This window comes from Xenopus laevis, chromosome 6S (assembly GCF_017654675.1).
Source record: "Xenopus laevis strain J_2021 chromosome 6S, Xenopus_laevis_v10.1, whole genome shotgun sequence".
NCBI lineage: Eukaryota > Metazoa > Chordata > Amphibia > Anura > Pipidae > Xenopus > Xenopus laevis.
The window spans coordinates 129054854-129082057 of record NC_054382.1 but is presented as its reverse complement, the minus strand read 5'-3'; the positions used below and the strand labels follow the sequence as shown (position 1 = coordinate 129082057).

At 37.5% G+C, this 27204-nt stretch overlaps 1 protein-coding gene across 1 annotated transcript in view; it reads left to right on the top strand.

The window, feature by feature from the left end:
* Positions 1-24697, top strand: part of LOC108719763 — a 31987-nt gene extending 7290 nt beyond the window's left edge. Inside the window, exon 5 of the mRNA XM_041567704.1 lies at positions 24618-24697. Coding sequence (XP_041423638.1) covers positions 24618-24697 — 80 coding nt within the window. The remainder of the gene's footprint in view (positions 1-24617) is intronic.
* The last annotated feature ends 2507 nt before the right edge of the window (positions 24698-27204 follow it).

Here is a 27204-nt window from a genome sequence, read left to right as displayed (position 1 = left end):
AACGGGACATGTGTTTTCTACCTTCAAGCTATTTCAAACTATTTTTTTTAAGTTGAATTTGCAAAAATGTATGGAACAGTGTGTTTTTGTTGAGACCAGGTTTTTTAGATTCAACCTTTTTCATAAATATGCTAGCAATCGTGGAAAAACTTGATGGAGTCTCATGACAATATTTTCCCACAATATAATTTTTCTGGTAAGGGGAAAAATCTGAATCCGAGGGAAAAAAAACACATTTTTTTCTAGATTTATTATGCTCCAAAGTTGCTTAAAATCTGAATCCAAAAATACTCCAGCTAAAACCTGTTGACGTTATATAAATGTTAGTGGCAGATGGTCCTTTTACAATTGGAGGATGTTTTTTGTCTTCGCGATTTTCAATGGTTTTGGCCTTCGTGATTTGCAAGGGTTTTGGCCTGTTTGACTGGTTTTCATTCAAAAATCCGAAAAATCTGTGGTTTTCGGGTGACAAAAAAAGTTGCTTGATTCAAATTGTCTCATGATCTTGTTGTGACTTTTCCTACACATACAATTTTCTTTTGGATTTTTTAGTAAATTAAGAAAATTTTATTTTTCAAATAATGCCCATGTATTGTTCTTTTAGAATGGAGTGATATCAATGAAATGGGACTGCATTTATAAATGCTTAGAGCTTTTGCCCCAATGCCATTTTCCTAGAGTTTTGTTGGCTTTGACACAATTTTTTCTGCTTGCTCCCCCTAGTGGCAGATTCATAAATACATAAAGTTGACTCAAGTGGGCCTATTTAATAAAAATAAGTTAAATCTGTGCAGAATTGCAATTTATATCAATTCATTATTTTTTTTATTGGATAAACTTGCAGCAGCCCTTTATATAAGGTTTTAGCCAAGTATTCCTTTACAATCTTGAATGAAACACAAGGGTCAGAACTAGGAGAAGGCAGCAGAAAAGGTACGTGCCTGGTTCCCCTCCACTTTTGCACCCTAGACATGTGCCTCTTCTGCCTACCCCTAGTTCTGGCCCTGCCTGTCCCAAAGAGCTTACAGTTTATAAGGAAGAGGAGATAAACAGGAATGAAATGTGGAAGGGAAAGTATGCAATGAAACAAAAATGTATTTTATTTAGACACGGTGCTGAACTGGGGACCATAGTGAATTGTGGGCAGCACTTGGGACATTAATGGGATCCAAAACTGTGGACGCGCAGTGCTCTGACGATCGCGGGGGTGTACGGGAGGCAAGAGCAAGGACCACATGGTCAGGCCGCAGTCCTATAGCAGGGACATAATGCTGCATTCCCAGGCCTTCCCAGCAGAGTCAGGGCCGGATTTGGATCTACGGGGCCTGGGACAGAAATGGGATCCTAAACTGGGGACCATAGTGAATTGTAGGGACAGTAATGGGACCCAAAACTGGGGACCATAGTGAATTGTGGGCAGCAAAATGGGACCCAAAACTGGGGATGCGCAGCTCCCCAGTGCTCTAGCGATCGTGGGGGTGTATGGGAGGCGAAAGCAAGGACCACATGGTCAGGCTGCAGTCCTATCGCATGACCGTGGCATGAGCATGTGGTCCTTGCTCTCTTCTCCCGCACACTCCCGTGATCGCCAGAGCACTGGTGAGATGTGCGTCCCCAGTTTTGAGTCCCATTACTGTCCCAAGTGCTGCCCACAATTCACTATGATCCCCAGTTTTGGGTCCCATTATTGTCCCCACAATTCACTATGGATAGTTTTGGTTGCCATTATATTCCCCACAATCACTATGGTCCCCAGTTTTGGGTCCCATTATTGTCCCCACAATTCACTATGGTCCCCAGTTTTGGGTCCCATTATATTCCCCACAATTCACTATGGTCCCCAGTTTTGGGTCCCATTACTGTCCCCACAATTCACTATGGTCCCCAGTTTTGGGTCCCATTATTGTCCCCACAATTCACTATGGTCCCCAGTTTTGGGTCCCATTACTGTCCCCACAATTCACTATGGTACCCAGTTTTGGGTCCCATTACTGTCCCCACAATTCACTATGGATAGTTTTGGATCCCATTACTGTCCCGGGTGCCCTTGATCCAAATCCAGCCCTGACTCTGCTGGGGAAGCCTGGGAATGCAGCATTATGTCCCTGTTCTTACACAGACATTTTTACTTTTCAGATCCATTTACATATTTCTAGATGTTGTGACTATAACATAACTACATAAAACTATGTTTATTTTGTATGATTTTTTTTTTACAACTTTTCTTTCACCTACACGAATAGAACATTCTACAATATCTGACTGTTAAACAACCATTTTAGCCAAATAATCCAAGTCAGATTTAGGCTACATCTGAACTGACCTGTGTTAGGAAGAGTGTTTGGTTCTGCATTTGACAATAAAAGTCAATTTAAAGTAGCGCTATAGAGTGCTCCAAGTGGGAGGTGCTAATGTAATCAAACTAGCAAAAGCCGCCAATCAGCAGTTAGCTGTTACTGGCCACCTGTCTGAAACCAAATATCTCTGTGTGGCTGCTACGTGCTACTAAACCTAGGCTGATTGTATGCCTTTTATTTTACATTCCCTCATAGAGTTCTGAAAAATTCACTATGGGGCTGATTTACTGAAATTCAGATTTCTATTTTTTTTCACGAATCATATTTTTTCTCTAAAAATTCATGTTTTTTTAATTTCTTTAAAACTCTATACATTTCGAGATTTACTTGTGTAAAAAACACAAAAACATTTAATACAGGTATGGGACCTGTTATCCAGAATGATTGGGACCTTGAGTTTTCCAGATAATGGATCTTTCAGTAATTTGTATCTTTATACCTTAAGTCTACTAGAAAATCATATAAACATTAAATAAACCCAATAGTCTGGTTTTGCTTCCAATAAGGATTAATTATATCTTAGTTGGGATCAAGTACAAGCTACTGTTTTATTATTACAGAGAAAAAGGAAATCATTTTGAAATATTTGGATAATTTGATTATAATGGAGTTTATGGGAAACGGGCTTTCTGTAATTTGGAGCTTTTTAGAAAATGGGTTTCCAGATAATGGATCCCATGCCTGTATAGGTATAGGACCTGTTCCATAATTTGGATTATTTAAGTCTACTAAACAATATTTAAAAATAAAATAAACCTAATACAGGTATGGGACCTGTTATCCAGAATGCTTGAGACCTGTGTTTTTTTGGATAACGGATCTCTCCGTAATTTGGATCGTCATAACTACTTATTCAACATGAAATAAACCCAATAGGCTGGTTTTGCCTCCAATAAGGATTAATTATATCTTAGTTGGGATCAAGCTCCTGTTTTATTTTTACACAGAAAAAGGAAATCATTTAAAAAAATTGGATTATTTGGATAAAATGAGAGACAGCAATTCAGTAATTTGGAGCTTTCTGGATAACTGGTTTCAGGATAATGGATCCCCTACCTGTAGTATTGTTTTGCCTCCAATAAGGATTAATTATATCTTAGTTGGGAATCATATACAAAGTACTATTTTATTATTACACAGAAAAAGGAAATTATTTTTAAAAATTTGAATTATTTGATTAAAATCGAGTCTATGGAAAATGGCATTTCTTTCATTTCTGTATAACGGGTTTCCGGATAACAGATCATATACCTGTATTGTGCCAATGCTGCTTGCTTATAAATATATTTTACTTTTCCCTTCTTAGCAATATTCTTATATTTTTTGTTAACAACAAATGTGCTGCACTTGTATCCAAGAAAATTCTAATTTTAATAAATAGTCCATTATTTATAGATATTTGAGCGATCCCACCATGCTTACAGGGAATCTTTAAAGCCACTACCCGTACCATTTCCACCATTAAACATTAGCATTTTACTCTTGCCAGTAAAGGAGGTTTCTTTCAAGTATTAGAAGTATATTACAAAGCCTTTTCACAGTAGGGGGCAAAGACAAAGCAGGATGCAAATATGTTCTTAGAGGTTTTTGTTCTCTCATTTTATTGCTGCTTGGAGTTTCCTTTATAACTGGGAACCCTTTCCTGTATAGAGTCTACTTCAAAGTAGGTTGTGCTCAGAGAACTAGAAAGAGTAAAAGTGCTCATCCCCGAGAGAAAAATATGACATTAAACAGATGTTTAATGAATAAATACAAGCAAACCCACATTTCCGTCACAAAGAACATAACCCAAAATACATGTAAATAAGTCCTGACCTCTCTTTCACATTAAGGGGCAGATTTATCGAGGGTCGAATTTCGAAGTGTAAAATACTTCAAAATTCGACCATCGAATTAAAATACTTCGAATATCGAAGTTGAAGTATTTTTCACCGAATTTGGCCATCGAACAATCAAAGTAAAATCGATCGATCGAACGATTCGAATGATTTTAGCGTACGATCAAACGATTTTACTTCGATGTGTAAAGACACAGGCTAACATAGCACTTCGGCAGGTTTAATTCACTGAAGTATTGAAGTCAAGGTTTTTTTTAAAGAGACAGTACTTCGATTATCGAATATTCGAATATTCAAACTATTTTACTTCGAATCGAATTCAAAGTAAATTCGAAGCCGTAGTATCCTATTCTATGGTCGAAGTATCCAAAAAATTACTTTGAATTTCGAATTTTTTTACTTGATAAATCTGCCCCTTAATGTAAAAATATGAAACATTTGGGTACAGCTTAGCCAACTTATACAGGGTAAGATAAAACCGGTTCAAAAATGTTATTGAAATATATCTTGTCTCTAACTGATATCGTTCTGTCCAGTATCTGTTAATAATTCTACCAAATATCATCTGTAAGCCCAGCTATATCTCTAAATCATCAGTCTCGCACCCTGGAGTCAGGACAAGCCTGCCGCAGAATAGTGTAGGACCAGGAGGATTCAGAAACGTTATTTTAGATTTTGCTAAAAATTAAATTTCACAACTCAAACGACCATGATGCTTTCCAAAATGTATTGTTTTATTAGTCCTCCATATTCATAACGGCTGTTAAACCACTGGACTGCAAATAAAATATTACAGCTCTGCCCTGACCGAAATGCATTCTCAGTAAGAAGGAAAATAATTGAAATGTGCAAATGTTCCTGGAATCTGCAGTCTCTGAGGGCTTAATTTGCATGTGTCACAGATCATAAATATAGGTGAACAAGATGGAAGTTTAATCATATCTAATAACCAAGAGAGCTGATTGAGGAGTGAAAATGTAAAGTCGACTCCGGAATATCTATATTCATTTTAATATACCAGCCGATTAGTCCCATTATAAGGCCATTAGAGAACAAATGGGAGAACGTAAAAAGCCATAAATCAAATAGAAATTGCCAAAATATTTTGGAAAATATTCCCTCAAAAGTGTCTCTATTTAGGGGTTTTACCTTCTATAAATATATAATGTTTATTAGTGATGAGCGAATCTGTCACCGAAAAATTTACAAGACTGTGCAAAAATTCTTGAAACTGCAAAAAAATAGCGAAACACAAGTTAATGGGGTCAAAATAGTTTTTGCTCCAAATGCATTAAAGTCAATGAGCATCTTTTCTTATGGCGACTTTTTTGTCCTAAACCATTAAAGTCAATGGGCGTTTTTTTTTCTCTGCGACTTTTTTGTCTCTGCAAATTTTTGCCGCAGTTTCGCAAAAAAAAACTAGCAGATGGCGAAATACTGAATTTCACCACAAATCCATGGCAGGCAAAAAAATTCACCTCTCACTAATGTTTATACCTCTGTTATCTTTTCTCACAGTTAGGGGCTGATTCACTAACTTCGAGTGAAGGATTCGAAGTAAAAAAACTTCGAATTTCAAAGGGTTTTTTGGGCTACTTCGACCATCGAATGGGCTACTTCGACCTTCGACTACGACTTCGAATCGAAGGATCTGAACTAAAAATCGTTCGACTATTCGACCATTCGATAGTCGAAGTACTGTCTCTTTAAGAAAAAACGTCGACCCCCTAGTTCGCCATCTAAAAGCTACCGAACTCAATGTTAGCCTATGGGGAAAGTCCCCATAGGCTTTCCTAAGTTTTTTTGATCGAAGGATATTCCTTCGATCGTTGGATTAAAATCCTTTGAATCGTTCAATTCGAAGGATGTTATCGTTCGATCGAAGTAATAATCCTTCGATCGAACTATTTGCGCTAAAATCCTTCGACTTCAATATTTGAAGTCGAAGGATTTTAATTCCCAGTCGAATATCGAGGGTTAATTAACCCTCGATATTCGACCCTTGGTGAATCGGCCCCTTAGTATCAATGGAATCAAGTAATATTATTAACACCCAGATGAAATACCAACCAGAGGGCAACCTTAGTTCAGTATCAGTGTATCTCATCAATTAATGTTTGTTTGAGGCTTATTCCAATCAAATTCAAAAAGAAAATGGGCACAAGGAAGAGAGAAATTGGGCAAAGGATAAATGGGGAAATGAAGGGTGATAGAAGGAGAGCAGAAGAGATTGAAGAAGCGGGGGCAGTAAATGGGGGAGAACTTGAGAAGATTTAAGTTGGAGAAGAGCAGGAGAATTAGAAGCAAAAGAATAATAGGAAACATTGGCTAGATAAGGACAATGGAAAGCAGAGACTGAACAAGAAATGAGAAAGAAAGATGGTGAAAATCAGTAATAAGAAGTTTTAAAGTACTGAAAGAAAAGAAGAAAGGAGCGGATAGAAATAACTAATAGATGGCACATGAGAAATGGTGATCATAGAAGCAGCAATAAATCAAAATAAATGTATCAGTTATTTGTGGCAATATACATCTTCTTGTTAAAGGGATTCTGTCACTGGAAAACATGTTTTTTTTTCTTCAAAATACATCAGCAGAATTCTGCACTGAAATTCATTTTTCAAAAAAGCAAACAGATTTTTTTATATTTAATTGTGAAATCTGACATGGGGCTAGACATATTGTCTGTTACCCAGCTGCCCCCAGTCATGTGACTTGTGCTCTGATAAACTTCAGTCACTCTTTACTGCTGTTCTGCTGGAGTTGGAGTGATATCACCCCTCCCTTTCACCCCCAGCAGCCTAACCACTGAACAATGGGAGGGTACTTACTTGGTACATACTGTATAAGAACAGCATTCAATAGTAAAATCCAGGTCCCACTGAGATACATTCAGTTACATTGAGTAGGAGAAACAACAGCCTGCCAGAAAGCAGTTCCATCCTAAAGTGCTGGCTCTTTCTGAAATCACATGACCAGACAAAATGACCTGAGATGCACCTACACACCAATATTACAACTAAATACACTTGTTCATCAATGACATTTTATATTGTAGAGTGAATTATTTGCAGTGTAAACAGTGTCATTTAGAAATAAAAACTACACCATAAAAATCATGACAGTATCCCTTTAATCTGGGGAATGTTGCTGAAAACAATTGAGTGGGAATATGGCAAGTTAATATTGCTAAATTTGGTGCCCACCCTTATTTACATTCTGATTACATCACTTCCTGCTAAAAACACCCAGAGCAGATTCCTCTTGCATTTGCTCTAATATTCTCCACCTCCAACATCTCTCTTTACACATTTAACCTTCTTGGCAGTTTATCTATATTTATATTATATATATATATATATACTGTATATACTATTTGAATTTCCTCCATTATTATATTCAATTCCTTGAAAAAGCTTTTAAGTGAAACACGTTGGAAGAGCCTTCTTTGATTTTATATATACAGTAACTTGATTCTCTCTTTTTTAATTAATCAATTGAAGACTAATTTTCCATATTGAATACTGCTAGCCTGCTTCATAACCACATTTAACATCTTTCATTCTCTTTTGATTCCTTGGCACTGAAGGATTTGTGGTCTTATAGTGAAGACTGGCTCTTAAATTGAGGGCCTAGAAAGAAATAATTTAGCAGTTTTTGGGGCTTCTCCACTTCTTCACTATTTTTCTTTTCCTATTTTTATTCTTTAGATGACGGTTTTGGAGTGTTTTTTTTAAAAACTTATTAATGAACTTACCTCTTTTATACACCTTGGGGCAGATTTATCAAGGGTTGAATTTCGAAGTTAAAAATACTTCGAAATTCGACCATGGAATTGAAATACTTTGACTTTGAAGTCAAAGTTTTTTTCAGCAAATGTGGGTATCCTGCGGTCTAAGTAAAATTGGTGAAGTATTGAAAGCAAAGTTTTTTTAAAGAGACAGTACTTCGATAATCGAATGGTCGAATATTCGAGCGATTTTACTTTGAATCAAAGTCGAAGCACCCACCTTTAAGACTAACTTAAAGGTGGGTGCTGTACCTCTTATTAATTGATTGAGTTTTTAAAGGTATTTAATAATCTTTGTAGTAGTAAGGAATTTATTAGTAGAATTCAGCAATTGCACTTTACTACTTTAAGCAATGAATTATTGACACATATGAATTAAAGACATTTTTTGAGTGTTGAGTATTTTACCGTGTAATAATTGGAACATGGCAATCAGTTAATCACAAAATCTTCCATATAGATATTATTAGAGAGTGTGGGGGTTTTACTATCTTTCTTTCTTTCTTTCAAACAATTAATACTACTAATCTATTCCTCCTCTCTGTGAGGTAAACTCTGTGTAACTTGAAAAAGATTGCCTCCTTTATTTCCTTAACTATATTCAATTCCTTCCATCCCCTGCTCCTTTAAATCTACCGACTGACAGCAGTTTGGACATGATATTTACAGCCTAAAGTACAAAATGTTTTAATAAAATGCTAGTTGTTAATTTGCTGTCTGACACATCCGTGCGATAAATTATAATTTGGCCTTTTCTTGGAAAAAAAATGATCTGATAACTGTGACCCGGCCTTTCTTTAAATAAAAACCTCTCAATCCTATATCAGTGACCTTTTAAATTCATATTAGATATCCCCACAGCTTGTGCATGGAGATAATATATTATATTATAGAAATATAGAGTTTTATATATAGAAATGTATTTAGTGCTCACATCAAAGCACTAAATATATTTCTGGTTGTGTGAATTACCAAGTGAGCTCTGAAAGTCATTGTCTGTAGAGAAGGGAATAAACAACAAAGTAACCACCTAATGGGTTGGTCCACTAATGTCTCTTTCACATCCATTCCACAAAGACAATATTTGTTGTTTGAGTTTCGGAGCTGAATAGAGATCATGCATTGATAATGAGGTTAAAAGCACCTTAGGATAATCCCACCGTATGTTTGTGACTTGATATTAAATTGTCAGAAGGAAGCCTTTAAGGTATTTTTCAACAGGATATAATTAAGCCCTGTGTGAGCCATGCGACCTTACCTATCACATAACATAGGATTATAAGAAACATGAAGTGTCTCATGCATTTAGACAGGGAATGAAATTCCTTTGTTCTGGAAATCCACAGCTCCTTGCTCAAGTTACAGGAGAAATATGGTTTATACAATCGGTTCTACGATGACAAGAAACCCTAGGCAGGTCAACGTGGGAAGATAAAACAGTAGTTAATATTAAGGGGGTTATTTATCAAAATCTGAATTTATCTCATTATTTCATCTCATTTTAATCTGCACAGGTTATTTCCCCTTATTTATCAATACATTTTCCCGTAAAATTCGGGAAAAAAACTGAAAAAACTGTGAAAATCATACGAATTTTTCGAATCGTACAAATTTTTCGGATTTTCCGTCTGAAAAATCATTGTTTTAGGATTTTTGCCAAAAACCACAAAATCTTGGATTATTGCACAAAACCCAGTGCAGATCAGGATATCTTTGGAACTTCTCCCATTGACTTATATACAACCTCGGCAGGTCTGAAATGCCAGATTTTCAGATTCTAACCTTTTCTTTTTTTTTTTTTTTTTTTGTAATTCAACATTTTTATTAGGTTTTCCAAAGCACAAAAGATTTTCAACCACAATGCAATGTCATGCAAGCCTATAACATGTAGCTTACAATGTAAAGGAGTATATCACTAATAAAAGTATAAGCACAATAACTGTATTGTACAAGGGTGATAATCAAATTAACAAAAAAAGTACTTAGAAATAAATCTATCCTACATAAAACTGAACCTCGCATGGTGGAATTAAGAAATCAAAAAGCTTTATAAAGACAAAGAGCCACTAAAGCTGCCCAAGGGTCCACTAGATCGAAATAAAGAGACCAATTATCAGTAAATCTGTGTTTCAAATGGGGTTCTTCTGAACTCGTTTATATGGCTTCTTGTCAGCATAGCTGATTTAGTTGAGCTAAAATATCTTTTATGGAAGGGGAAAACTCTAAAATCCTGAATAAAAATAGGGCCTTTTTTGGCAGCCACCATAAAATGGAAAATTAAGTCTGAAATCACATTTGGGTTAGCTTTACAATGCTTACTCAAAGTAAAAGATGGAGAACCAATATTTAAAAGAGCATAAACTGGGGATAGAATCAAGTTTAAATTCAACATCGAGCAGAAAAAATCTCTTATTTTTTTTTTTTCATAGATGGGTAATATGAGGACAACGCCAAAGAAGAGGTTTACATTTTCCAGTTTGCATTTGGGGCAAAACGATAAATGACCCAAATTATTAACTGAACGATAAAGCTTCCCATATCCAAGATGGATTTGTTTCTAGTGTTGAGATCTCCAGTCCTCTGAAAAAAAATGGGTTATAATAAATCACGAAAAATTAAAGTTTTTTTTGTTCACTAAAAATTCAGATATTAGTAAAAAAAAATCTTGAATTTTTTGAATTTTTGGCAATCAGACTTTAATAAATAACCCCTTAGGGGCAAATTCATCAAGGGTCGAATATCGAGGGTTAATTAACCCTTGATATTCGACTGGGAATTAAAATCCTTCGACTTCGAATATCGAAGTCGAAGGATTTTGCGCAAAATACTTCAATCCAACGATCGAACGATTCAAAGGATTTTAATCCAACGATCGAAGGAATATCCTTTGACCAAAAAAACTTAGGAAAGCCTATGGGGACCTTCCCCATAGGCTAACATTGGGTTCGGTAGCTTTTAGATGGCGAACTAGGGGGTCAAAGTTTTTTCTTAAAGAGACAGTACTTCGATTATCGAATAGTCGAATAGTCGAACGATTTTTAGTTTGAATCATTCGATTCGAAGTCGAAGGTCAAAGTAGCCCATTCAATGGTCGACGTAGCCCTAAAAACACTTCGAAATTCGAAGTTTTTTTACTTCGAATCCTTCACTCGAGCTTGGTGAATTGGCCCCTTAATGTTTATTTAAAAAGTGGAAGCTTGCACGGTGGATTTTCAAAGAACAGAATATTTCAGCTGCTGTTACTCAGCTCTGTTGATGTGAAGCCTACTGAATCCATCTAAATCACAGAATACAGTCAGGTGCTGAGAAATAGAACAAACAATAGAACAAGAAAACCAAAATTGCAATGTATTGTTTAACATTAAAAGGGAAACAGTCTTTATTGTAATATAGACATCAAGGCCATCATTAACATACTATAGATATATAACAAGCTATGTTCTATTCTATATTCCATAGATAAACTACAGTTCTGGTGCATCTTGGGTGTTCCTTTCATAGCGAGGGATGGGACAACGGGAATGTAAATAAAGACGGTATTTGGAGTGAGGTTTCATTTGTTTTCCAGACTTATTTTGAAATTATAGCAGAATGATGATTTGTTCATGAATGTGTAAATTGATTGTGAGCTCTGGCCAAATCTTGGACTTCCAAGGTGGCCTCCATAGAGAACAATTAATACAACTTTACTGATAAGAGTGAGCTGATTCAGGTTCTATTACTGTTTTATTTATTGTAACTCCCTGTTCATCGCAGTTGGTTTATGGTGGAATGCCCTGAGCACTCACAGACATACTTTACATGACTGGTGCTTCTTGGTCAGTGTTAAAGGGGATGTAAAGGCAAAACAATAAAATCGCCTTTTTTTGTTCCTTATTTATAAAGAACCCTATCTATAATATACTTCATTAAAAAATTCTTTAGTGTTTTTATAGAAAAAATTGAATGTTTGTTGTTTTTTCCATTCTTTTACTCGCTGCTTGCTGAGGAGCACTAGGGACGAGAAGCTCCCCAGTGCTTTGGAGTGCCTGCTCTCACTAGATTGGTGCGGCCAGCAGGCGCTAGGACCACCGATGAAATCCGGCTCTGGTTATTTCATGCTTTCTTTGTTTAACCTGTCTAACCTGTGCCAACCTCTGCTCACCTCAGAGCAAAACAACCCCTGTGCCCTTATTCTCAGCCGTGCAAAACTCTGGCAGCCAGCGACCATCTAGAGAAGTCTTGTCCACAGCAGTCAGAGCAAGTAAGCAAAGGGGAATCATCCGAACAGCAAACAATCAATTTTTTATTAAATAAAAACACTATAGATTTTTGTAATAAAAGTATATTAGAGATAGATTTCTTTATAGCTAGGAAATGAGAAAAACGGATTTTATTTTCTGCCTTTACATACATTTTAAATGTATCCAATCATTCAGAAAATCTTCAATATGAAATTTGGCATTAGAAAAATAAATAAAAAGTACAGAATTTGTTTCTAAAAAAAACGAAACAGCTGAGTAGTGGGAGTGTCTTTGTTTACTCTTGTAAGCAAATAGTAAAATGAGTGGCACCGTTGCTCTGACTTGTAGCCTTACTCCAATATGTGCCCTGGGCAAGACCTTAATTCTCAGGGAGCAGGGAGTTTTTTTTTTCCAAATTAGGAAATCAAACAGGACATTGAATTTAATGATATGGTGATCAGCCAATCACTGATCGCCACATCATCAGTCCCCCCCCACCCCTGATGTCATTAGCCCTGCCCCTGACATCACTGACCCCACCCAATGCATCATTGGCCCGCCTCCTGCCCGTTTTCCCCAAAATTAAAAGGTGGCAACCCTATCTTTCCAGCTGGCATGAGGTCACCCATTAAGATTAGAAGAAAAGAGGTTCCGCCTAAATATTGGGAAGGGGTTTGTTACAGTGAGAGCTGTGAAGATGTGGAATTGTCTCCCTGAATCAGTGGTACAGGCTGATACATTAGATAGGTATAAGGAAGGGTCGGATGCTTTATTCACCAGTAGCTCCTCCCAGCAGACAGGAGGGAGCCAATGAGATTAGAGGAGGGAAAGGGGTGTTACAGGGAGAGCTGGGAAGTGAATCAGGGGTACAGGCTGATACATTAGATAGGTATAAGAAGGGGTTGGATGGTGTTTAGCAAGTGAGGGAATACAGGGATATGGAAGATAGCTCATAGAACAAGGCTTCAGATGGGGTTTTTTGCCTTCCTCTGGATCAACTGGCAGTTAAGCAGTTTAAAAAAAAATGTAAAAGGTTGAACTTGATGGGTGTGTGTCTTTTTTCAACCTTACTTACTATGTTACTATGTTACTTACCACCAGGGCCAGTACTAAGGGTAGGCAGAAGAGGCAACTGCCTAGGGTGCAAAAATAGGGGGGTGCTGGGCAGTTACCTCTAAAACTGTCTTCTGCCTACCCCTATTCCGCACCGTCTTACTTTTTCCCTCTTGACACCATCCCCTCTCTTGTCGCTCTCCCTCCCTCCCCTCCATTGCTGTCCCCTCCCTCCCAGTCCATCTCTTCACTCTCCGTCGCACACGCACGCCGGGGGGGCGGGGCTTACCGGCCAGGTTGCCTAGGACGCTCGGCCGGCCTGGCCCTGCTTACCACAGCTACAAAAAAGACAATAGTGATAATTAGATTTGCTAAAACACTACACAAACAGTCAGTGTTAGAGAAGACTTTATGGCTGGGGGGCCAGAGTTGGTATGGTAGCCTCTGAGGCTGCAGGCCCGGGGGGCCCCCCAGTCCAATGCTGTTGGCTACTCATAGCTGAAGATTTCACTCCCATATTGTGTGGGACAAAAAGAGTCAGTACACTCATGTGCCAAGCAAAGCTTCTTCTCTCATGTACCCAAACCCTAAATGGATTCTTTCCTGAATTAACTGGGTTATTTATTAATTGGGTTATGTATTAAAATCCGCTTTTTCTCTGGCTGGACTTTAAAAGGGAAAAAACACAATTTTTTTCAAGGGAAAAAAAACCTAAAATTTTTCAAGATTTTTTAAATGTAGAAGCCAATGGCAGATGTCCCGTTTCCTGATCTGTGCTAGGTTTCGTTCAATGTGGTTGTGGTTGTGGTTTTTGGGTGTCAAATATGAAAAAAATCACAGGTTTCAGGTGTCAAATCTGAAAAAGTCACAGTTTTTAGTGATCAAATATGAAAAAATCTTACGATTCAGATTTTATCACGATTTTATCTAATCTTTTCACTTACAAGACATTTTCATGAAAATGTATTGATAAATGGGGGGGGGGTCTGTGCGGATTTGGTCGGTGTGTGAAAATTTTGGATTTTGATAAATTACTGTTTATGTTGGTGTCCAGGGTTTCAGAATTGATCTGTCACCAGAGAATATCCATTTGTGTTTCATTCATTCTATAGATTTTCCTATATCAGGTGGGATTCACTTCTGCTCTTGTTTAAATAGTAGTGGGGCAATGTAGTTAATGTTGGTAACGGAAAATATATTCCCAATGCAAAAAAGTTATGACTTTGGGAGAACAAATTTTCCTTTACACAAATTAAAAACAGCTATTGCAAAAACAGTTTAGCAACCACTTCCGACAATGGAAGAAAGTTTGTGAATTTTATAGTTTGTGCCACTGCACAGTGAATGTAATAAAAGCTCTTATGCTTCCTCCAAATGAGGACAACACCTTCAAGCTCTTCTTAAAAGTGTGCAATTAAAACAAACAATACTGTACCTGTTTTTAAAAATGATATTCTTTTTCTCTGCAATAATTAAACAATACATTGTACTGGATCCTAACTAAGATATCATTAATCTATACTGGTGCAAAACAATCCTATTGGCAAATCATTCTTAGTAGACTTAGGGGGTTATTTATTAAAGTCTGAATGCAAAAAATTATACAGTCCAAATTTTTGTTGAAAAAAAACTTTTCAAGATTTATTATACCCAGATTATGTAAAAAGTCAGAATCTGGGAATCCTCCATCTCAGACCTGCCAAGGTTGTATATAAGTCAGTGGGAGAGGCCCCTATCCTATTGTGAAGTTTCTGTTGTCTATGCTGGATTTAGCCAAAAAAATCTGGATTTTTTTTCTGGATTTTCAGGGAAGAATTCAGGAAAATTCTGACTTTTTGTGAAAATTCTGAAAAAAAATCCAAAAACAACATACAATTTGGATTTTCACTCGATTTTGATTGTGTTTTACACTGATCCGATTCAATTGTGCTTTTTTAATAATAAGGTCCAATCGTGGATTCTAGTTTGGTTGACTGTTTTTTATTTAAATAGTCAGGAAATTTTGGATTTTTATAAATAAGGCCCTACAATTATGGTGATGGCTTAGACCAGTGATCCCCAACCAGTAGCTCACAAGCAACATGTTGCTCTCCAACCCATTGGATGTTGCTCCCAGTGGCATCAAAGCAGATGCTTATTTTTTAATTCCTGGCTTGGAGGCAAGTTTTGGTTGCATAAAAACCAGGTGTAATGCCAAGCAGAGCCTCCTGTAGGCTGCCAGTCCACATAGGGGCTACCTAACAGCCAATCACAGCCCTTATTTGACATCCCCATGGACTTTTTCATGCTTGTGTTACTCTCCAACACTTTTTTACATTTAAATGTGGCTCACGAGTAAAAAAGGTTGGGGACTCCTGGCTTAGACTATGGAAAACTCAGGCCCCAAGCATTCTGGATAACAGGTCCCATACCTGTAACAGTAATGTTTTTGACTTTCTTTATGAATAATGGCTTTTTTCTATTAATTAATACATTGTCAAATGATTTTTTTATTTTTTTATTACAGATCCATTTAGTTTGAATACATTAATCAGAACTGGGCAGAAAGTGTAGAATCCATGGGTGGACTGTGGTTTGCGATAATCCAACCATCAAATGGCACAGTGTTTAAATACTATAAAGATAGCTGTTGTCTCCCATTGAGGGAGGGAATAATCGCCCTGATACACATCTAATCTTCTGCAGATTTCAGTCTCAGGAATGCCATCACTCAGCACCTTCGTGTAGAGGCCCACCTAGCTCATGAACACATCAAATACCCCTACAAGGAAGTCCTGTTCCATAAATGATTACTGTGCAGAGTAATGTGTGATAACATCTCATCAAGAAGAAAAAACAGCAATGTAAGAATTTCTTTGTAAAGGGAACCTATATGCTCAAAGTAGAGTCATAAGCCCCTCGTGTATTTCAACGCCTCCCTGATAAGCAAAGGTTGTGCTGGGACATTTAACTCAACATTCTGCATTCCTGGGTTCTACTGACATACTGACTGGCCAATGTCAAAGAACTAATGAGGTATAACTGTACAATCTGCCCACCCAAGCTCAGAAGGATTATTAGAGCAATGCCTAAAGTTACCATCACATCCTTGAACCCATCTGTGAAAGCAGATACATTCTTTAGCACTTGATCCTAGGGATGTTCTGGGATTAAAGTTTACTTTATGACATACATCACAAACATACATCAGATTCATCTTTATTTTTTAAATGAAAATGATGTCGAAAATAAAAAGAGACTGTAAAACCCATACAAACATGTCAAAAACTGTTAAGGCCTGATGGCACTTGTAGGGTTGAGTGGGGACCAAAGAGGAAGCTACTATGCAGATTAGCAGACAAAAGTCCAGTTTGCGGTACACAAGGGGTTAAACAGATCAAGGTCCAGGCAATAAGTCAAGGGCAGTCAGTGTAGTCAGGATCAAACCAAGGTCAAAATCCAGGAAAGTTATTGTAGAGCACCCACGAGTAGAACCTATATTTAGACATTGAACCCAGGTGCCTGGCATCTTTTTATGTTGGATTTTCACCCCAAAATGCAGCACAATGATGTCATCATGTGGCCATGGGCACCACCATATTGCAGTAGCAGAGCACTCCGCAATGGAGCAAAAACAATTGCATTTTTGGGATATGGAAAAAACAACTAGGAGTGTTTGGTTAGATGTCAATCAGGTTGTTTGTTCTTACACAAACTAGTATTGGCCACTTGATGATTGACTTCAATGGGACATTAAAATCAGAGCAAACATTGCACTGATTATTGCATTAACCCTATAGATTTCTGTTCCCCTTTGGGCTTATAACAAATATAAAAAATATTCTTTACTTTGCTCAAGTGGCGGGCAAAATAAGCATTAATTATCCTTCTTCAATTGTCAAGCCTTATATTTTAAATGAGTAAAAGTAAAATATGCTATAAGGCATAAAGTAGTGAAAGGCAATTGCCAATTCAGTTGGTGCAAGCAGGAGCGCCTATAGGTGCAACACACAAAGGGAACCCTGCAATGAAGGCTTAAGGCAGGTATAAAGAACAGGGATCACATGCATGATGAAAGGTGCAGTGCAAGGGAACCCAGTTCCTTACACCTGCCTTCAGTACGTTGGGCAATATCAGTGGGCTAGAGCCTATAGCAGGAGTGCCCGTACTTTACTAATGTGAGGTCTTATTTAAGTAATGATGTCCAATTATGATCTACATCCATAAAAGCATTGTTAGCATTCTGTTCCATGGAAAATATTACTTAAATATTATATTGATTTGAGAGAAATTATATTGCTATATTTAGCAAACAGCTATTTCTATGTAACCCTATCATAATCAATATCTGAATGAAAAGCATGAAACAGGACATTGATTTAGACAAGCTGTTTGTTGACAGTGACTTGAGGTCTACTGATCCCCAGCTAAAGGTTTATTGGTAGATCCCGATCTGCATCTCGGGGCACCCCTGGCCTATAGCGTCAATAATGGTATTTGCACACAATTCAGCTTGTGCAAAGAGGAGCAACGTGTAAAGATAACCCTCTAGTTACCACTTGTTCAAGGCAGGTGTAAAGTAGAAGGCTCCCTTGCACCAGAGTGCACTGTACCTTCAAGCTTAGTCCAGATGAACCACCAATTTCTTGTTAAACAGTACTTTAAATTATACTCATGCAATGGTACTAGAGTGTGTCTGTGTTTGTATCAGTTGTACAGGTAATGATACATCTGAGTTTTTTATTGAATTGTTTTCTGACTTTTACAACTTTACTTTGTATTTCTTAATGCCCTAAATGCATTTTCTTCCTCTTCTGCGCTGTCCACCTACAGCACCATCTGTTCTCTTGATCCCATGTCTTGATAACTCTCTTCTTATGGCTGTAATTGATTTTATAATACCTTTAATCTGTCCTGGCACATTGCCTCCATTCTTTAATCTTGTGTTTGTCACACCAGCCCTCAAGAAATGAATCCTGATTCTAAAACTATTGATCTGAATTGTTGTGTCGTGCATTTAAACTCAGCAACTTTACTCACAATGTTTAAGAAATCCAGCTACAATTAAACATCAAAATAAAGGAAACAAAGACATGATGGGTTAAACATCTGACACCCCACGCTGCTTCTGTTTATGAACCCAATATTTCATTGTTCTCTTCTTTCTTTTGTCCCTTGCTGTGGCCTTACTCATATTATTTCATACACCCTGCAGCCTCTTTGGGTAAGAAGAAGGACACTGGCCTCTGGTCTCCATAAAACCACTTTTCTCTTTTGGAAAATATTGTGGATAATTTTCTCATCTCTCTTTGATAAGTATACCCACTGCATTCTAGAGTAGGTATTATCATTTCTCCTTAAATCCAGACACCAGTTTCCATTGTTGTCTTCTTCAGAGGGTTATATCTGCATTTTACACCCACGTCGCTGTCTGAAAACTTGGTGCACCTATTGATACATCCCTGGGAACCTTGGAACTGCTGTCCGGCTAAGGGTCGCAATAGCTCCAGGGTTCACAAGCATCAATAGTCGCAGTTGCATACCATATATCAGAAGAGGAAGAATGGAGGCATTGGCAACCATGCAGAAATGTAGCAGCAGGTTTGGGATTACCTTAATGAATTGTATCAGTGTGTGCTCTCTATTGTGTCCATTTTAGAGCAGAAACACTTGCTTTACCTAACACGCTTGCACACATACTCCTTGTAGCAAGTCAAGACTTGCTGGAAGGTAAATAAGCAATGACATTTGCAGAATTCAAAATAAAGGGTTTTATTTACCCTCAATTATAAATCCTACATCCGGACCAACTAAAGCCTGGTCATTGTATGATATTCATAAATAATAGTTATAAATATGTTGCAATCAATGTCAAATACTGTGAAAATAGTATTTGCTTAAAAAAAAGGGTTTGCTGTTGAGAAATCCTTACCGCAAAGAATCAATGGTAACTCTTTCATTCTTCATAAGCGTCATTTGCTCATATGGTACAACATTTTGCCTTTTCAATACTGAAGTACATTTGTGGTCTGAAGAGCTTCAGATTTATGGTTCAGATTTTAGAGGCAATAGCTGTGAATGGTCTAAATCAGTGAGTTCACCCATTACATGGTCATATGACTAAAGGTTATGTTTTCTTAGGAGATATCTCAATGAGCTGGGAGGAGGACACAAATTCATCAACTTTAGTCTATATGATCTAGGCAGTGTAGACACATTTGCGCGATTCGCCACCGGTGAATAAATTCGCGAAACGGCCACGAAAATTCGCCTGTGTCAAAAAAATGGATGTCGGCGTCAAAAACGAGACGCCGGCACCATTTCATGATTTTTTCGCCGTCTTGTGAATTTCGCTGGAAATTTGCGAATTTTTGGTTGAAGCAAATTCGCCCATCACTAGATCTAATCCTGGACTTATATTTTGCACATAGGTTCAGACAGGTCCTAGTGTACTTCAAAGAATCCAGGTACATTTACAAGTATCTCATGATGGGATTTGTGAAGAAAAACTGTGATTGTTGTTTTTTAGAGTAAAAATGCTCTCTATCCTTGTGTTTATTTATTTATTACGTTTTTAAGGATTTGAATTTGCAGCATCTTTACAGTGCTAGTCACCTCTCACTTACAATCCCACCCAATGATGTGGATGTTTGAGATCTAAAGAGTGATGGGCATTAATATAGCCAAATGTTACAGGGTATGATGAGGATACAGTATGTGTCATAGCAAAGACCTAGACCTTAAAACCAAGCGGGCCCAAAGGGTCCAAATGTAAAATTTGCTGTCTCTGATACTTTTGGAACTCTGATAAGGTAACTGCTTTATATTGACCACCTTTGTTCTAAGTTAAGGGGCGTCATGACCTTAAAAATAACGTGAAACCAAAATGTTAAAAAAAACCTCTAATATCGGCATAGATCTGCAGTCAAAAGTAATAAATATTCAGTGAATACTAGACTTTTATGTATGGTGCATAAATGTCCTAACTGTGTGTCCCCATTAGCTGAGAGTTGTGTTTCTTTTAGGGTGTCTGCAGGCCAGGCTAGCAGTGAATTCCCCATCAATTGCACTTGCCTTACACAAACTTAACCCATGTGTGATGGAACTTTGTAAATTTTATCAACAGTGCCTGTGTTTTAGCCAGGAACAATACATGAGAGAAGACGTTCACAGGTAAATAACATGCACTCTCTCTGCTTTCATGGTTCTAGGAATAACATTCACATAATAGCATATAATTTACTCACATACTGTGGGTGTTCAGCTATAATATACTGTCATTTATCCATGCTTTTAGTGAGATTAACCCTAACAAATACAGAACAGTTAAATACAGATTCAAACCGATGTTTATATGGATGTAATTGCCTTCTATACATTACATGTAATTTCATGCAGAATGAGAATGGAGGAGAAATGTTCCATATTTGTAAAAAGAGTATTTATTTATGTTGTTTTCCTTAAGAACATTGAAATAAAATATTATCGACGGGATCATTGTGTTCATTTGCAGATAACCCCCTTCTCTTCTCATTTATACCTAAGTGTTAGCCACAATGTTGTTTGCCGTAGCCAAGGAAAATCAAATTCTACATAGATAGCAATTTAATTAAAAGCAGTCAGTGACCAGTAAGGGACAAGGCAATGGGTGAGGGCGAGATCAAAAACAGAATAGGACAGAGTGCACAAAGAATCAGAGTAGATTGGAGAGTGATGGAAGAGGTGATGGAAGAGGTGTACAGAGACAACAGATTGGGTTGTGCAAACATAGAGACAGAAGAGAGTGGAGCAGGAAGGAGTGACCATAGAGACAGTAGAGACTAGAGTGAGATGGAGCAAGAATAGCGACAGAACAAGTCCAAATGAGCAAATCAGGCGGCACTCCGGACAGGTTTGAGGAGGTTTTATTGTAACATTTGAGGTAACAGCATAGAATCAGAACAGACTAGAGTGGAATGGAGCAAGCATAGAGACAGAACAGATTTGAAAAGCTGGCAGGACCAGGTAGAGCAAGAGCCAGAAGACAAGCCCCAGTGCTCCAGCAACAACAATGTTGAGGGCATGATATGGGTTTAAATAAGACACCCCAGTTCTTATTGGCTTGCCTTGTATAACTAATAAGGCTGCTGGCACACTGTATTGTAATATAGTTAACTATAGCCTATGATATTCTGCTTGTCCAAGAAATCATCCAAGCTCCTCTTAAAGGGGAAGGAAACCTAGTTGGCCCAAAAACCCTCCCGTGTGTTGCCCACCCTCCCTCCGCCCCCCTGGCCTACCCGTCCCGCTGGGCAAATGCCCCTAACTTGTTACTTACCCTTCTGCGCAGGTCCAGTCCAGGGAGTTCACAGACGACATCTTCTTCCACGCGATCTTCTTCCTGCTTTGACCGGCGCATGCGCAGTAGGAGCATTTCGCCAGTATGATCTACTGCGCATGCGCCAAAAGTAGATTGTGACTTTTGGCACATGCGCAGTAGATCCGTACCGGCGTTAATGCTCCTACTGCGCATGTGCCAAAACGCCGTTCAAAGCAGGAAGAAGATCACGTGGAAGAAGATGTCATCTGTGAACTCCCTGGACTGGACCTGCGCAGAAGGCTAAGTAACAAGTTAGGGGCATTTGCCCAGCGGGACGGGTAGGCCAGGGGGGAGGAGGGAGGGTGGGCAACACACGGGAGGGCGGAGGGTTTTTGCGCCAACTAGGTTTCCTTCTCCTTTAAAGGCATCAATAGAATCAGCATCACAACATCACCCGGCAGTGCAATCCATAACCTCACTGTGAAGAACCCCCTAATCTGCTTCAAATGAAAGTTCTGTTCCATTAGTCTGATGGGGTGGCCTCTGATACGGTGATCCTCTTTATAAGAAAAAAAGACCCCCGCTATCTGTTTATAATGCTATAATGTACTTGTAGAGTAAATGGGAAAGAAGCACAAACAGATTAGATTCACCAAAAACTTCAGCTTCCTTCCTGGTTCAGTAGTTAGGGACGAGCAGCCAGTAATTGGGGTGCTCCTAGTTTGAACCCCTGTAGAACCTGATACATACACCCTATGTTTAATTAGGCTTCAGTCACATATTAAAAAGTCTTTCTCTTGTTGTCCACCTTTAAATAAACATTGTTTTAATAAAAAAACAAATCAGTTGCATTGTGAGATAAAACATTTTTAATCTACTTCAGGAACTGTGTTCAATCATATCCCTGGTACATGAAAAATGCTATTTACATCTGTGAGAAAATGAAAAGAAAATCCCATTTGCGTAGTGAGTATTTTATTGAATCTACATGGGGTGGGGGGTGGGGCTGCATTATTAAGTGCTAGAGTTTAAAGGAACCCCAAAGATAAAGGGGCAGATTAATCAAAGGTCAAGGTGAATTTTTGAATGAGAAAAATTTGAATTTCGAGCAATTTTTGTGTATTCCGACAAGGAAATGGTCCAAATTCGATTTGAATTTGAAAAAAATGCAAAAATTTGAATATTGAAATTTATCATATACTGTCTCCTTAAAAATTCAACTTCGAGCATTGGCCATCTAAAACCTGCCAAATTGCTGTTTTAGCCTATGGGGGACCACCTAGAACCTATGTGGAGTCAATTGGTGGACTTTGAAAAATTTATTTTTTTTGGGGGGAAAACTTTGAATTGAATTCGATCGATTGTGCTATTCCTTCAGTTTGTATGATTGGAATTCGCCTGAATACGGACCTATTTGATAGAAAACTGACCTATTCAACCCAAAAAATCTTTGAGTTAATTTCGGTTGGTCTTTTTAAATTAGAATTTCGAAGTTTTTCAAATTCTAAATGCGACCCTTGATAAATATGCCCCTAAATGCCTCAATGTCTCATTGCCGGGAGAACCATAGGAACAAATCTGTTGGTCACTTTGCAAGAACTGCATTTAAAGAAAAGCAAATGGGGGTAATTTAAGGATTGAGTCCAATGGAAGATCAACTAGCCTTGATCCCCCCAACTAAACAAGTCTTTGCCTTGGTTGTGGATCAAGTCCTTTCATATGGGGAGACCTCACATTTGCATAGAGATGGTATTGGCAGATGGATAGATCAACTGCCATTATCTGTCCAAACTATATGCTAAAGTGACCATACATGTACATAGGGTATCAAGTCAACCCATTGCTTCAAGTATGGCTACCTTAAAGGGATGATTTGAACATGTAAACATGTTTTTAATAATATAACCTCTCCATCATATAAGTAAAGATAAGCCCAGTATTCCTGTGCCACCAATGCAGTAACCAACATCCAAAATACGTGTAGACATTACCGACCTCTAAGGACAAGTGGTGCCTCAGGCCAGTAATTCTATTTAAAAAACAACAGTACATCAAAAAAAAGTATTTTTGAAAATGTCATATTCCTGGTTATCAGACAAGAGGATTGATTTACTAACACTGGGCAAATCTACACCAGTGCAGTAACTCATAGCAACCAGCCAGCAATTACCCAGTCTACTAAAGGCAGAATAATAATTGCAAATTTCTGATTGGACAATATAGGGCAGATCAATCAAAGGTCGAAGTGAAAATTCAAATGAAAAAGATTTGAATTCTGAGCTATTTTTTGTGTATTTCGACTAGGGAATAGTCCAAATTCAATTTGAAGTTGAAAAACAAATCGAAAATTTGAATTTCAAAATGTACTGCCTCTTTAAAACTTCAACTTCAACCATTTGCCATCAAAAAACCTGCTGAATTGCTGTTTTAGCCTATGGGGGACCTCCTAGAACCTATTTGGAGTCAGTTGGTGGACTTTGAAAAATCGAAGTTTTTTTCATACGATTCAAATTCAAATGAATGCAGACTATTCCCCCGAAGAAAAAAAAAACTATTCGTCATTTTTTATCCGAATTATGAGGTGATGGGATTTTAAAAAAACTCCCATCACCTCAAAATTCGTCGCATGATAAATCTGCCCCTATGTGTCTGGGCTAAAAGACCAATGTTAGTAATGAGCCTGAAAAAGTTACTATTTTTTTTATATGTTCCTTATTAATGAGCCTGAAGAAGATACTATTTTTTTTATATATCCTTTATTTATATTTTTTAACATGTTTTAACAAAGTAAAAAAGAGAAAAATGTTTTTATATAAGATACTATTTTAGCCCCACCTACCCGTTACCACTTAAAAATAAAAAAACATTTAATTAATTAAAATGTATTTAATTCATTAATAAATTAATGTTAATTTTTTTTAGATATATGGAAATATTATCTTTATGCTTTTGTGCCCGATAATCTACATATACAGGGTTTAAATATAAAATACAATGAACACCCTGCATTAAATATAACATGATCTGCAATCCCTGCTATGTGCTCTAAGATCTCTTCTCTTTTGTTTTTTTTTACAGCTTTAAAGCAAAAATGCCTTGCAAAAATCTGCAATTCAATCAAAATTCCTGAAGAAATTATTGGAGATGAGAGGACTTAGTTTATTTTTGCAAAAATTTACTAAAATATAAAATTAGTGGATAATTTAGTTCATAAATATTTCTTTTGAAAATGTTGGCAGTACAATAAATATGATGTCAAATGTGTTGTATAAAAAAACTGATTAATCACGAATAAACTTTCAAAATGCCTTATAAGTTTTTTATTAAATAATTGAATTTTCAATGTTCAAAATTTTAATAAAAAATAAATAAAATCTTAATAAAATAATGTTTCATATAGAACAAAATCACATTTCTTTTTTTTTTTAAATTAATTCAATTGAAATTTCCCTGTAGATTTGGAACTATACATTATGGATGTTGGATGACACAATTAGGGACCTATTTATAAAGTTGTGTAAAATATGTTATGGCAAAAAAAGTGTGAAATATATGAAGTATTTATAAACTATTTAGAAGAAAATTCTGCATAAAATTATTAATTCACTTTATAAATTCAGGTATGGGACCAATTATCCAGAATGCTCAGGCTTCCAGATAATGGGTCTCCTTAATTTGGATCTTTATTCTTTAAATCTACTAGAAAATCATGTAAACATTAATTAAACCCAATAAAATGGTTTTACATCCAATAAGGATTAATTATATCTTAGTTGGGATCAAGTACAAGCTACTGTTTTATCATTATAGAGAGAAGGGAAATCGTTTTTAAAAATTTGGATTATTTGGATAAAATTGAGTCTATAGGAGACAGCCATTACGTCATTTGGACCTTTCTGGATAAACGGTTTCCAGATAACGTATCCCATACCTGTATATGTAAATTCACACCACTTGGGTATGAAAATAGCTTGACGCATTGTATATTTCAATGTCATTTTATTGTGCATCTGTAAATATTGGAAATATTCACCTTATTGAATTCCAGATTTAAAATCATGTCATGTTTATATTGTGGTTTTGTTTTTCAAAGATGGATTCATTTTTTTTTTAATTGATTCAGCTTTAATTTAGGTATAACAATTAGAATAAGATGCTCATAATGTAAGGAATTATCCATCTGTTGGGGTTTGAACCTGGGACCTTTTGTACTGTAGCCTGTTCCCCTACCTCTTTACTATTCTGGCAGGTTTGAGGTATGGGCAGGGCCGGAACTAGGGGTAGGCAGAAAAGGCACCTACCTAGGGCGCAAAGATGTGGAGGCACTGGGCAGGTACCTAATAAAACGTTTTCTGCCTACCCTTCTCTGCGCTCTCGCTCCCATTCTCACTCCTCCCTTCTTGAACTTCCCCCTCCCTCCGTCACTACCTCCCGTGCCCTTCCCCTTGGTAACTTGCCTGGTTATTGCGCGAATGTGCTCTTGCGCATGCGCACAATTGCGAGCGTGCACTTCTCATTGCATGTCTGCGCGAAGCGTTCCGGGCGCGCACAAGGGCGGGGTTATCCTGACGGCTGCCTAGGGCGCTCTGTCAGCACGGCCCGGCCCTGGGTATGGGGTTACCCTTTTCTGAGAATCCTATGACTAGCCCTAGCGCTGTTAATTACTCAGTTGCTCTGTGTTAACCGGCAGGTGTAGCCTATTCTTTATTAGCTCCGAGCAGAAGGCCCTTATAAAAACCAAGTACTAGCTTCCCTCCCTGCCAGTTCATAGTTCTGTTTCCTGCTGGTCATCTGGTCATTGTTCCTGTTGCCTATCTCCAGTTTGACCCTGTTCCAGGACTCTCCCCCATGCTGAAGTTCCCGAATCCTGTCTTCCTTTGTGGCTGAACTGGACTTTTGTTGTTAATTTTACTCCTGAGCCATTAAGTTGCTTCTCTATCTTTGTTGGCTAATACACACCTGTTTGCAAGAATCTTTACCAGCCTACTCCCTCTTAGTTACACTTTAAATACTGACCAGTAGCCCTGCTGGCCATTCCAGTGTGGGGTTTGGGCTACTGGGCATGACACATGCATGGGCAAATATTGCTATGTACAAGTCATGGTAAGAAAAATCAAATATTTTGAAATACATTTCTAAAAGGCAAATAAAAGCAGCTCATTGTTTGAAATCACAGAATGACAATAAATAAAATGTTTCTTTGCAAAAGGGGAATCAGAACCACTGTAAGCCCTGTAGAAATGGACGCTAGGTTCAGATGATGGAAAAGGTCAAAACTATTTTTCGAATTGAAAAAAAATGTAGTTTTATAGTTCCTATTTTGAGTCACAAAGGATTGTTCACGGAAGCAAATAAAACAAATCAAAGAAATTCAGCCTCTTTCGGGAATGCAGTGTTCCCCAGCACAGAATTTCGCTTTAACATTCCAAATTATTACTACTCTGCAGGCATGGCTTGAATGGCTAAATAACCCCTATGCGGCTCATTCAAAATGGACAAGTGCTACTAAATAGTGATGGGCGAATTTGCGCTGTTTCACTTTGCCGAAAAATTCGTGAATTTACCACGAAATTCGCAAAACGGCGCCAGCGCCTAGTTTTTGACGCCGGCGTCTGTTTATTTTTTGACGCGGCGACCTTTTTTTTGACGCTTGTGAATTTTTACC